This window comes from Dendrobates tinctorius, unplaced genomic scaffold, assembly GCF_039654945.1.
Source record: "Dendrobates tinctorius isolate UK_male_01 unplaced genomic scaffold, ASM3965494v1 ptg000241l, whole genome shotgun sequence".
Taxonomy (NCBI): Eukaryota; Metazoa; Chordata; class Amphibia; order Anura; family Dendrobatidae; genus Dendrobates; species Dendrobates tinctorius.
In genome coordinates, this window is record NW_027361908.1 from 5,595,839 (window position 1) to 5,609,058 (window position 13,220).

Below are 13,220 nucleotides of genomic sequence, written 5' to 3' on the forward strand. Positions count from 1 at the left end.
GACTGACTGCCCGGCGGAGGATTTTTAATTATCGGCTGAGTCGTGCACGAAGATATGCGGAATGCACCTTTGGGATCATGACTAGTCAGTGGAGGATCTTTCACACTGCCATCCAGTTGGATCCTGACACCATTGACACCGTGATTAAGGCATGCTGTGTACTCCACAACTATGCTCGTGAGTACAGCTCCGAGGTAGATGTGGAGTACCAGCAGCCACAATGTAATCCAGTGTGCCATGTGGGAAGACCATCCAACTCGGGTGTGCGTGTGAGAGAAACATTTACTGACTATTTTATGAGTCCACAAGGTGCCGTGCACTGGCAATACTCCTGTGCTGGTGTTGAGCAGTCTGAACAGCTGTGAAAGATCCAAAGAAGAAGTTGAGCGGCAGCAAAGAAGGACCCGTTTTTTGGTTTTTATTTGGTGGATTGATAACAACATCGTATCGATGGGCACCGCCAGGACCACATGACCACCACTATGGATAATTAAACGTTTGTTTTTACTTTTATACCGGTGGTCTATTGATTGGACTCAGGATGTACTATTGGGGATGCTGGGACCGGCCATTGAGCCATGTTTGCCTCATCTTGAATATTGTAAAATCTTCCTCTTTGGTTAGAGCACCTATTTCAACCTGCTAAGTACCTTGGCTGGAATCAGCCATTAATACTGCCCATCCGCTTAGTTTACCATGACTGGCACTTAATTCAATTTGGTTACTTTCTTCCATGTTGTCGGGCGTCCTGGCCTGATTCTCCACCATATATGAGTAACATTTTGGATGTACTAAGATGTTATTTAAAGCTGATGTTAAAATAAAATGTTTACACCTTTGTGCACAAGTGAAATTTTTTTTGTGCTTAACTTTGTCGTAATGCATGACTAAAGTTTTTGGATTGGTTGAACACATTTGGTGTATTTGTTGTCTGTCTATTGAGTTGCCCTTACAGATTGGAGTTATTATATAATCATCAATTAGTGGTATGATATCCTAGGCTAGAATTATAGTTTCTATGTATCCTTTTACGCCCAAAAATTTTTTTAAATTGATAATGTTATGGACCTCATTTTTAAATTTGCACTAGGTCATGTTTATTATCTAGGTACCATAGTCCCGTAACAGCATCACCATAGTTTGAATCTACACAGTAGTGTTGTCAGGATGTACCCATGACACTGGCCATATGTAGCCGTAGTTTAGGCCCCTTCGAATTTAGAGAAAGAACACAAAGTAAATTTTCAAATAAAAATTTATTTGAAAAACAATAAACTTTATTACAAACATTGTAATTAATTTTTCAATGTGAAAGAGAACAGATGGCCAACAACATTTTGGCCCAACAACAAAAATGTCAGCCACAAACTTTATTTAGTTTAAATTATGGTACTGTGGGTAGTACCCATAGTTTGTTGCTGCGTCCTGAGTGTAATGATTTGGTGGGGGACCTAGCAGCTCAGTTGTGTGTGGGTGACTGCCTTGAGATTGGGCATTTAGTGGTTGGCCTTGGTTTTTTTTTCTGAAAAGTCCTAACACGGACATCAAAATTTCATCATACGGCAAAATCGGTGCGGGATCATGTAACGCTGTAAGCGACATCTGTACCAGGCTTGTGAAAATGTTCTGGCGATCCGGTGGCAGGGAGCGAGCCTTGTTTGCAATTTGGAGAGCAAAAAAATCAAATTCGTCTTCCGTGCTAGACCTCTTTATCAAGGCTAGCGTCTCATTAGCGGCTTTGATTGTTTTATCCTCGTTTTTTTTTTGGTTTTTTTTTGGTTGGGCTGTCCTGACACCGTACCGCCAGCCCTTCCTCTAACTGTTTCCGCTACCAAACTATTTTCAGCAATTGTGGAAGCCGATGCCACAGCATCTGATGACAATGGGGCAGCACCAGCAACATGTTCACCAGCTGAAGAACCGGTCACAGCAGCTACATTTGAAGGTCCAGAAGCCTCTTCAGAATCTTCCTCTGCCGGAGGGTCAATATTGCCTTGAGTGCTGTTTTAGGAAAAAAAAGCATAATGTCAATATAATATATACTAATCTTGTAGAGACACAGTGCAAACGCAAGACAAGCGACATGCTGTGGGGACAAAACACGTGTCCAGGGACGTAGCTCTACAACCTCCACAGTTTTTACACATAGTGGAGAGGGAAATTCATCACATCTCCTCTACTATGCTGTTCTATGTGGGCACAACAAATAAAAATAACGGTGGCGTTGTATGAAGCATTGCATACACAGCCAATTCTGTCATACCACCTACAAAGAGAGGATGGATAGCTTAAAAATACTTTTTATTTAAAAAAAAACATTTACCTACGCAGTGTCCGGCCAGTTAACAAAAATTGTAGTTCCTCATAAAAAGGGAACGAGTGTCGGGTAGGAGACGATCCACTTTTATTGCAGCTTGCCACATATTTATGGAATCTGTCCTTCACGGATCTCCATCGTTGCTTGACATCTTTCTCTAAACCAAAAAAAAAACAAAAACATTAATTCTAATATTTAGGTACACCTATTTTTGTAATGTCAGCGAAGATTTGAATTACCAATTTGCAACTGTGTAGCATTATTACACGAATCCCAGTCAGGATACAGCCGGCGTAACACTTTGGTCCAGCAGTGATCCCGGTAATAGCGGTCCTTGTAGGCCTCGTCAGAAGGGTCCCATATGGCTTGAAAATCACGGACCTACAATGTAGAGATTACAATCATTAAATACTATGTTTACCAGAAAAAGAAAAAAAAAAAAAAGGGAAAAGCATTTACGGCAATAAAAAAAAAAAATTTACCCTAACCCAACCCTACACCTAATCTCAGTGAAAATAGTAAAAATATGTAAAAAAAAATAAAGAAATAAAAAATGCACAAGTCAAAAAAAAGCCTCTGTGAAGAACCGCAACCTGGCACGTTATTTATTCCGTGTGGATTTACACTGTCACACAGCGAGCCGTGACTGACGCCGTGCCGGCCACCTCTGTGACTGAAAGGCCAAGGCTGACAAAAGGAATAAAGTTAATTTGCTACCAGCAGCGATTTTTTTTTTGGCCTCCGCAATAGAAGCACGAAGGCTCTTCGGATGGGGTATGGCGGTGAAAGTGAGGAGGTATGGCAGTGACGGTGAGGGGTCCCCCTATATTTTAGGGCCAGAAAGGCTATGCAGACAGCTGAGGGTTAATATTTGTAGCCGTGCTATGAATATCAGCCCACAGCTGTCTGCGTAACCTTTCTGGCTCAAAAAAAAGGGGTCCCAACCCAAAAATTTTTTTACGTGGGGTCCCCCTATATTTTAGGGCCAGAAAGGCTACGCAGACAGCTGAGGGTTAATATTTGTAGCCGTGCTATGAATATCAGCCCACAGCTGTCTGCGTAACCTTTCTGGCTCAAAAAAAAGGGGTCCCAACCCAAAAATTTTTTTACGTGGGGTCCCCCTATATTTTAGGGCCAGAAAGGCTACGCAGACAGCTGAGGGTTAATATTTGTAGCCGTGCTATGAATATCAGCCCACAGCTGTCTGCGTAACCTTTCTGGCTCAAAAAAAAGGGGTCCCAACCCAAAATTTTTTTTACGTGGGGTCCCCCTATATTTTAGGGCCAGAAAGGCTACGCAGACAGCTGAGGGTTAATATTTGTAGCCGTGCTATGAATATCAGCCCACAGCTGTCTGCGTAACCTTTCTGGCTCAAAAAAAAGGGGTCCCAACCCCAAAATTTTTTTACGTGGGGTCCCCCTATATTTTAGGGCCAGAAAGGCTACGCAGACAGCTGAGGGTTAATATTTGTAGCCGTGCTATGAATATCAGCCCACAGCTGTCTGCGTAACCTTTCTGGCTCAAAAAAAGGGGTCCCAACCCAAAATTTTTTTTACGTGGGGTCCCCCTATATTTTAGGGCCAGAAAGGCTACGCAGACAGCTGAGGGTTAATATTTGTAGCCGTGCTATGAATATCAGCCCACAGCTGTCTGCGTAACCTTTCTGGCTCTAAAAAAAGGGGTCCCAACCCAAAAATTTTTTTACGTGGGGTCCCCCTATATTTTAGCGCCAGAAAGGCTACGCAGACAGCTGCGAGCTGATATTCATAGCCTAGGAAGGGGCCATGGATTTTGCCCCCCCCGGCTACAAATACCAGCCCGCAGCCGCCCCAGAACCGGCGCATCAAAGATGCGCCAATTCCGGCACTTAGCCCCTCTCTTCCCACTCCCGCACAGTGGCGGGATGTGGGGTAATGAAAGGGTTAATGTCACCTTTCATCGGTGACATTAAGCCCGGTTAATAATGGAGAGGCGTCAAGAAGACGCCGATCCATTATTAATCCAAAAAAGGTAATTTTGAAATAAAACACAGACACCAAAAAAAAAAAATTAATGAAATAAAAAAACACAAGTTTTTGACAAAAAATTCTTATTTTTCACTCAATCCAACGCCCTCGTTCTCCTAGAAAAAAATTAAAAATAACAAACCAAATTTATACTCCCTGTTCCGTCGCAGTCCATAAACGAGGGTCCCACGACCATCTGCCATGGAGAACAGTCACATCCTGAGATGTGACCATCCTCCATGGCTGCAGAAACACACTGACAGGAGCTAAGCTCCTGCAGTGTGTTACTGCGCATGCGTGAGAGAGTTTACCGGAGTTCATTGACTCCGGTACTCTCCTTTACGGCAATGCTGCGTGGGAAAGGTCACACGCAGCTACATTGCCGTAAAGCGAGGTCCCGGAGCACCTGAACACGGGAAAACTCCATGAAAAACGGCAGGAGCATCGCTATGTGGTGAGTATGTTTATGTTGTATGTCCTTTATTGTATGTTGTATGTGTATTGTATGTGTCATGTATTTTTTTTTTTTTTTTAACCCTTTACTGAGCAATTGTGCACGGTCGCCGCAGGGACTACTCTCCCATACAGCGACTGAGCACAATTGTGGGCCTACCGTCGCATGGGGACTGACGCACACAGACTGACGCACACAGACAAACACAGACGCACACAGACTGACGCACACACATACATACATGCATACATACCAAATCTATGAGACGGACCACATCGATCCCCATGCGACGGTAGCCTTCCATGACGTTATGGCGACTTCCTTCTTCTTCCCTACACTCCGCCCACGCACTTCCTCTTCCTCCCGACATCACTTCCTTCTGCTGCGTTTTTTCACCCAATTCCGCAGCAATAACCGCAGATATTTTTATCTCTGCGGTTTTGCTGCGGAATTGCGTGACTCAATGGAAGTCAATGGGTGCAGAAACGCAGCAGAACCGCACAAACAATTGACATGCTGCGGATTGTAAACCGCGGAAAAATCTTTTTTTTATTTTCATAGGAAATAAAGGGTTTGTAAAACGCTGCAGAATCTGCAGCGTTTCCGCAGGCCCAAAACCGCTGTGGAAACGCAGCAGAATCCGCAAAGTGTGCACATACCCTTAACGTCAGGTTATAAGCTTTTATTTACATAACATGGATAAGCGACATAACTTCTGTCAGGGAGTGTATACACATTAGATGGCCTGTCGACTTTTATTGGAGGAAGAAGTAACTGATTAAGGAGGGCACAAGATATGAGACCTCTACCGATCTGCCATTGATGACCTAGCTGAGAGATACGTCATCAAACACCTATTTCCGGATAACCCCTTTAAATAAAGGAAGTAACGGCTTGTGGATACATTATGCTGGGTTGCACATTGGACACTTATGGAGGAAGGATCAAGATCACTTTCTGTGCTAATTACAACAAGAATTGACAATTTTTTAAGACAATTTGTCCAAATAGCTTTCTAGACATGTTATGTCCCAGGATAAATGTACCTGATTGTGAATTACAAATGCTTGCTTGTCATTGATTCTGGAAGTAAGATATTACATGTCACTTCCCTGGTTCCCTGGTTTTATATGATCACATGTCAGTTCATGCTGTAGACCTTTACCACAATGAATGGCATAGTCTATAGTGACTGGGTCCCATAAATGAAGGGAAGGTGTCTGTAGCAATCTTATTGACAGAATACTTTTGGTATACATACAGTACAATTAATTTATAATAGAAAAAAAAAATCTCCCTGGTTCCATAAACACAAGTGGAATATGATCAGAGATGTGACACCTAATAGAGAATAGTCTATCCCTCGGTAAGATGTTCAACATGGCTGTGTGCATGAGGCCTACATTACAGACAATAGTAATTTATGTCATTTTTAATTGTTAGTTGTTATTCAAGGGGAAATTTTCCTACTGATATAACGTGAATTGATGTTATGGGACTAACTGAATGCATTCATTGTCAGATGGCAGTAATGATCTTCAAAAGAGCCGTTTTTGAGTCAAGAAGAAAACCAAAAGGAATCCTTCGTCCAAAGCTGAAAAATAATCTAAAAGAAGCGGAAAAGGTTGGTTTGGGAATAGGACCCTCTCTTTTAAGGAGTCATTTCTTTGCAATTTTGTCATTTTTATTGTTTATTGCTCTAAGCACGACAATTCATCGTAATTCCTGACATTGCCATAAAAGATAGTCTATGGGCTGATAGAACAAATAGGAAGTAGCATTCAATCCTCAGTATCTATTATCAGAAAGACTGTTTGGGCAATTTATATATATAAGCTTATTCTGCACTTTGCATAAAGATAAGATAAAAACATTTGTTATGCTATGGACTATATACCGTATTTTTTGGGTTATAAGACTCTCTGGATTATAAGACGCACCCCAAATTTTGAGGCAAAAAATAGGAAAAAATGAAAAACTTTTTTTTTAATAAAATGGTGGTGCTTCTTATAATCCATGCATCTTATTCTTTACTGGGGGTGGTAGCTGCGGTAAAGCGGGGTCACAGTGTCGCTGCTGGCTGGTATGAGGGGTGGTTCCAATGTGCAGCGTGCCGTTGCGGGTGTCCGGTGCTGCTGTGGTGTCCAGTGCTGCGGGTGCCCGATGGTGCTATGGGGGTGTCTGGCGCTGCGGGGGTGTCAGGCTGTGCTGCCCGGTGCTGCTGTGGTGTCTTCGGTGCTGCTGGAGCTCTGCCGACATTTTGTGAAAGGCCAGAGCCCCAGCAGTTCCATGGTTTCCTGTGTGGTGGACTCCGGGAAAATGGTCGCTGGGGGCGGCACATGTGCAAATGGAGATCTCGGCACCAAGATCTCAGAAGATGAGATCTCAGCGCTGAAGTCTTATCTCCCAACATCTTGGTGCTGAGATCTCCACCTGCGTATGCGCCGCCAGCGGCGGCCATTTTCCCGGAGTCTACCGCACAGGAAACCATGGAACTGCCAGGGCTCTGGCCTTTCACAAAATGTTGGCAGAGCCCCAGCAGCACCGGAGACATCGCAACAGCATTGGTCAGCACCACCCGACACTCCTGTAGCACCGTCGGGAACCCGCAGCACGCCAGACACCCCCCTCATCCTAGCCTGCGGGCTGCAGCAACAGTACATTTAAGGTATATATGCATTATAAGATGCACTCCAATTTCCCCCCCAAATTTGGGGGGAAAAAAGTGCGTCTTATAATCCGTAAAAAACGGTATATATTTTTTGATAGGGAAGTTGATAAGTAGTTTATTGTGTGATGGATAGAAAGGAACCAAAAATCTCTTGTGAAATACAGAAGGTTCTCACTTGTCATTACTTCCATCACATCCCCCAGAACATATTGCACTTTTTTATTACTTCCATATCTTATGATCCAATGTCACTCGTATGTAGCACATGTATAGCCTAAAATTGTGCAACGATCTGCCCTAGCTTGTGCTTATTACCCTTCTTTAGTAAAAGATGGTTATTATTATTTATGACCAAAATTGAAGTGATAACGTGCTAATGTAAAATCTTAGAAACATAAAAAATGTTACGGAGAAAATGATAACATGTTCTGTGTAGTCTGCTTTCTACCTTTTTCTTTTTATACTCTGTGCACAGTTAGGCAATTTGTATTTTTGATGGCTCATTTTATTACCGTATTTGCTGTCGGCCAATCCAGAAGGTTTAATAAACCTGAATATGTAAGAAAGTAAAAGTGAGATTTTGTGTTTCTTAGGATAATTTCCAGGTGTGTATAATTATTGGGCAGCGATTAGTTAGCAGAATTATTATGGAACTATTTGAAAAACTTAAATTTTTCTTTCTCAATCGTTTATCTGTTAAAGTGAGCGTAATAACAAATAATAATAACCAAACATCTCAAAATGTGCAAAAATACATTTGTGACATTTCCAAACAAATATCAGTGACCAATACAGTAACCCTTCTTTTCAATAAGGCCGGTTTCACATTTGCGTTTCAGGGCGCTGCAACGGCCTGCGCACGGCCGTCGCTAAGCCCCGCCTCCTGCCGCGCCTCCGCCGGTAGCTCCGCCTATCGGCGCATGACCCTGCATGCGTCCTGCGTCCCCTATCTTTATCACTGGGGTCGCAGGCCGTGCGCAGTATGCGTTTGGCGGCGTATGCGTCCTTTTGACGGTGCGCCGAGCGCAACCAAATTGCAACAGGTTGCGTTTGGCGCTGGTCGGCGCACCGTCAAAAGGACGCATGCGCCGCCAAAAGCATACTGCGCACGGCCTGCGTCCCCAGTGATATAGATGTGGGACGCAGGACGCATGCAGCGTCATGCGCACTACCGGCGGAGGCGCGACAGGGGGCGGGGCTTAGCGGCGGCCGTGCGCAGGCCGTCGCAGCGCCCTGAAATGCAAATGTGAAACCGGCCTAACTGTTATATGTCTTCCATCCATGGAGTCTGGCAGGTTCTTAATCTGTTGATGATCAACCTTTTGGGCAGCACCAACCGCAGCCTCCCAGACATTGTTCAGAGGTGTACTGTTTTCCTTCACTGTAAGTGTCCGTTACACCCTGGTCCATAGTGGCCGTGTGATTTTTTTTTTTTTTTTTTGCTATTAACTTTAGGCCACCGGTGTTAGATTAGTTACTTTTTTAAACATTTTTTGGTTTAGATACTTTTCAGAAGTGTACAGAAAAGAAGAGAATGGCTAAGTGTTGTCCTAACTCCATTATTTTCAAAACATTTTTGGTCCAAAACTATGCAAACCCATGCAAGAGGTGGCGTAAAGGTGAGAAAGAGATATATGTGCTTAAAAACTACCAGTATTGTTCTGTGTTTTATACACTTTTCAAAAGAGGCTAGAAGAGAAGGGAATGGCTATATGAGGTCCTAAAATGTACCTTATTTAGGCTGGAGCTACACGGCCACGTTGTCTGCGATGCCTGCCTTGCGCCCAAAGTTCAATAGCTGTTACTGCTACATTGCAGCGCATTGAAAGTGATTGGGGTCACGTAGTGACTTGGGACAAGCGGATAACAAAAAATCTATGGCTGTTGGAACTCTTGCGACTTTCTTATCGCAGTCCATTTGGGGGTTGCAATGTTACCACATTCACTGTAGCCGCATCTGCAAACTTTAGTCGCATGTCAAATGTCTTGGCAAAAGTTGCCATGTAGAAACAGCCTTATTATTTTCATGTGCCACTATTTTAGTGTAAAGTAAGCCTGAAAGTTTATATTGTCTTTATTTCAAACCGTGCTAATGAATTTGCCCCAGTTTCGCCGGTATGTTCTGAAAAGCTTCATACAATGGGATCATCATCATCCCTTTATAATGGTGATACCTCTATGCAGCCTAGGGGATCTACTTGCTTTCTCTCCTGCCCCTGACCACACTGTTGGCTCAGTGCATCTACATCCTTTTTCTTTGACATTCCGATTAATGCAGACCTACCGAAATGATGGAATTGCCAATACTATCTGTATATAGTAAGATAGGCCACATTATAAGAAAGTACATCTGCTATTCTATTCCCAGTTGCCGTGGCCTCGTACTAATACTGAGCGACTTCTGGTAGAGATGTTTGGAAACAATGCAGCCCAATTCCTTGCTATTGTTGAAGCACTGACGGATAGCAATAGAAGAGTGTTGCAGGCTGGACCCCCGGTGCCAGACGAACCAGAAATACATGATGTGATTGCAGAGCTTTGTTTTGCAGGAATCGATATCCTTTCAGGTAATTTGTGCAATTAAGGTTCCTAAAGAACTACCCTAGACACAACAAAATACTGAGTCCCACTGTTAGTGCTGGGCACTGCTCTCAATCCTGCTGTTAGTGCTTGGCACTGCTCTCAGTCCTGCTGTTAGTGCTGTACACTGCTCTCAGTCCTGCTGTTAGTGCTGGGCACTGCTCTCTGCCCTGCTGTTAGTGCTGGGCGCTGCTCTCTGCCCTACTGTTAGTGTTGGGCACTGTTCTCTGTCCTACTGTTAGTGCTGGGCACTGCTCTCAGTCCTACTGTTATTGAGGGGCACTGCTCTCAGTCCTACTGTTAGTGCTGGGCATTGCTCTCACTTCCATAGATCCGTATATTTCTTACTGTACAAATAAATCATGGAATCAAGAGAATTCCAAGGTGTTTTATAGGTGAGAGAGATGCCCAGAAGTAATCTTTAATTGTATAGGTAAATGTATAGAATAATTAAAAAATAAATTATTATGGTCCTGTTCAAGGATTTGGAATCTTAAAAGGAAACCTGTCATCATGAAAATGCAGTCCAGTCTGCAGACACTATGCTATAGAGCAGGGGGAGCTGAGCAGACTGATACATAGCTTAGTGGGAAAAGATTCAGTATGTGTATCTTCTCCTCTTTCTGGGCTTTTCGGGCCAGTGGGCAGTCCTAGCTGTGACTCACAGCTGTCTCTGTATGCACACTTATACGAACTGAGACTGAAATTCAACCCTGGCATTTGAAATCACACAGGCCCATGCTGTCCCCGTCCCCATGCACCAGATAGGAAATATTATTAATATTACCCTGGATGGAGGAAAGCAAGATTGACTACAAGACCAATATTTCTAATGACACCCGTGGCCTACTGGGGTAAGTGACGTAGTCAGCAACATTGTGCTCAGTCACAACACTTAACAGTATAGGTGTCTTGAGAACACCGATTCTGTTAACAACATAGCAGACATGGCAGCCCATGACCAGATAGGCCCTTCTGGCATTTGCCAGATGGTCAGTCTGGCCTTAGCTGTTTGTCACGGAAAGTGTCATGGCGGTAGTTAGCATGCCTCCCAGCGCCCTTCTACTCACCGTTCGGTTTCTCCCTGCGTTAGACCATTCTACTAATCTGCTTCCTGCATTCATTTAGCCTTGGGGGATGTGGCCTGCCTCTGCACAAATTTAACCCTGCTAGGTTCTGCAGAGATTAGGTTCCCTGGCCTATCCCATGTAAGCAGCTCCACCTTCCTCTCCTCGCCCGAATGTTGATTTCTACCCTGTTAGAACTTTTTTATGTTTGTATCTGTATTCTGCTACCCGTTACCGACCAGGCTAGTTTTCCTTTCCACTCCTGACCTTGGTTTTCCTTGCTGACCCTATACTTCCTACCCCGACTTCTGACCTTCAGACCATGTTTTGTCTTTGCCCTCCTTTGCCGTATACCCATTGTTTTAATCCTCCGGTCAGCTGATGTAGTCCTGGTGACTGCCATGGAGTGGTAATTGGCGACTACCTGCGACCAAGCCTTACCTCACCACCAGATGCTCTAGCAAAAACCAGGTATTCGCTTAGTCACGCCCCCCCAGGGAAAACTTGGCCTGTGGCGCAATGGGTCCACACCCACCAGCATTACAGATAGGACCACCCATTGAACCGAAAATGCCAGAAAGAGCAAAGGTTTAAATGATGAAAACACACATTATACTGAATCTTTTTTTCACTAAACTATATATCACCCTCCTCAGCTCCTCCTGCTCTATAACAGATTAGAATGTATTTTCATGGTGACTGGGTCCCATTTTTTGCTGGAATTCTATTTTCCATTTAATTAATGAGAAATATGTATACAATATTTCCTTGCCATTTATGTACCCTACTTAGATTAATTCTGTATTTTCATTATGTTAAATAAAAAATGAAATGTTATATACAGGTGCTTCTCACTAAATTAGAATATCATCAAAAAGTTAATTTATTTCAGTTCTTCAATGCAAAAAGTGAAACCCATATACAGTATTATATGGAGTCATTACAAACAGAGTGATCTATTTCAAGTGTTTATTTCTGTTGATGTTGATTATTATGGCTTACAGCCAATGAAAACCCAAAAGTAATTATCTCAGTAAATTAGAATAATTGACAAGAAACACCTGCAAAGGCTTCCTAAGCATTTAAGAAGGTCCCTTAGTCTGTTTCAGTGGGCTCCACAATCATGGGGAAGACTGCTGACTTGAAACATGTCCAGAAGGCAGTCATTGACAAACTCCACAAGGAGGGTAAGCCACAAAAGGTCATTGCTAAAGAAGCTGGCTGTTCACAGAGTGCTGTATCCAAGTATATTAATGGAAAATTCAGTGGAAGGAAAAAGTGTGGTAGAAAAAGGTGCACAAGCAACCCGGATAACCGCAGCCTTGAAAGGATTGTTAAGAAAAGGCCATTCAAAAATTTGGGGGAGATTCGCAAGGATTGGACTGCTGCTGGAGTCAATGCTTCAAAAGCCACCACACACAGATGTATCCAAGACATAGACAACAAGTGTCACATTCCTTGTGTCAAGCCAATCATGACCAATAGACAACGCCAGAAGTGTCTTACTGGGCCAAGGAGAAAAGAACTGGACTGTTACTCAGTGTTCCAAGGTGTTGTTTTCAGATGAAAGTAAATTTTGTATTTCATTTGGAAATCAAGGTCCCAGAGTCTGGAGGAAGAGTGGAGAGGCACACAATCCCAGCTGCTTGAGGTATAGTGTGAAGTTTCCACAATCAGTGATGGTTTGGGGAGCCATGTCATCTCCTGGTATAGGTCTACTGTGCTTTATCAAGACCTATGTCAGAGCAGTCGTCTACCAGGAAATTATGGAGCACTTCATGCTTCCCTCTGCCGGCAAGCTTTCTGCACGCTGTCCACGCTGCCAAAACTACCAATACCTGGTTTACAAACAACATTATCGCTGTGCTTGATTGTCCAGCAAACTCGCCTGACCTTAACCCTATAGAGAATCTATGGGGTATTGCCAAGAGGAAGATGAGAGACACCAGACCCAACAATGCAGATGCCTGGTATCGGAGCAACCTGGACTTCCATAGCAACTCAGCACTGCCACAGGCCGATTGCCTCCATGCCACTCTGCATTCATGAGAAAGAGACACAGAGAGAGACAGACACAGAACTAGAGAGACAGCTCTGTGATCACATCACATTACTTAGGTGGAAG

General features: G+C 43.6%; 1 protein-coding gene across 5 annotated transcripts in view; it reads left to right on the forward strand.

Moving 5' to 3' along the window:
• Positions 1-13,220, forward strand: part of CFAP54 (cilia and flagella associated protein 54) — a 703,284-nt gene that overhangs the window by 84,931 nt on the left and 605,133 nt on the right. For all 5 annotated transcript variants that reach the window (XM_073556932.1, XM_073556934.1, XM_073556933.1 and 2 more), the window contains exons 8-9: positions 6,300-6,401; positions 9,817-10,015. In XM_073556932.1, coding sequence (XP_073413033.1) covers positions 6,300-6,401; positions 9,817-10,015 — 301 coding nt within the window. The remainder of the gene's footprint in view (positions 1-6,299; positions 6,402-9,816; positions 10,016-13,220) is intronic.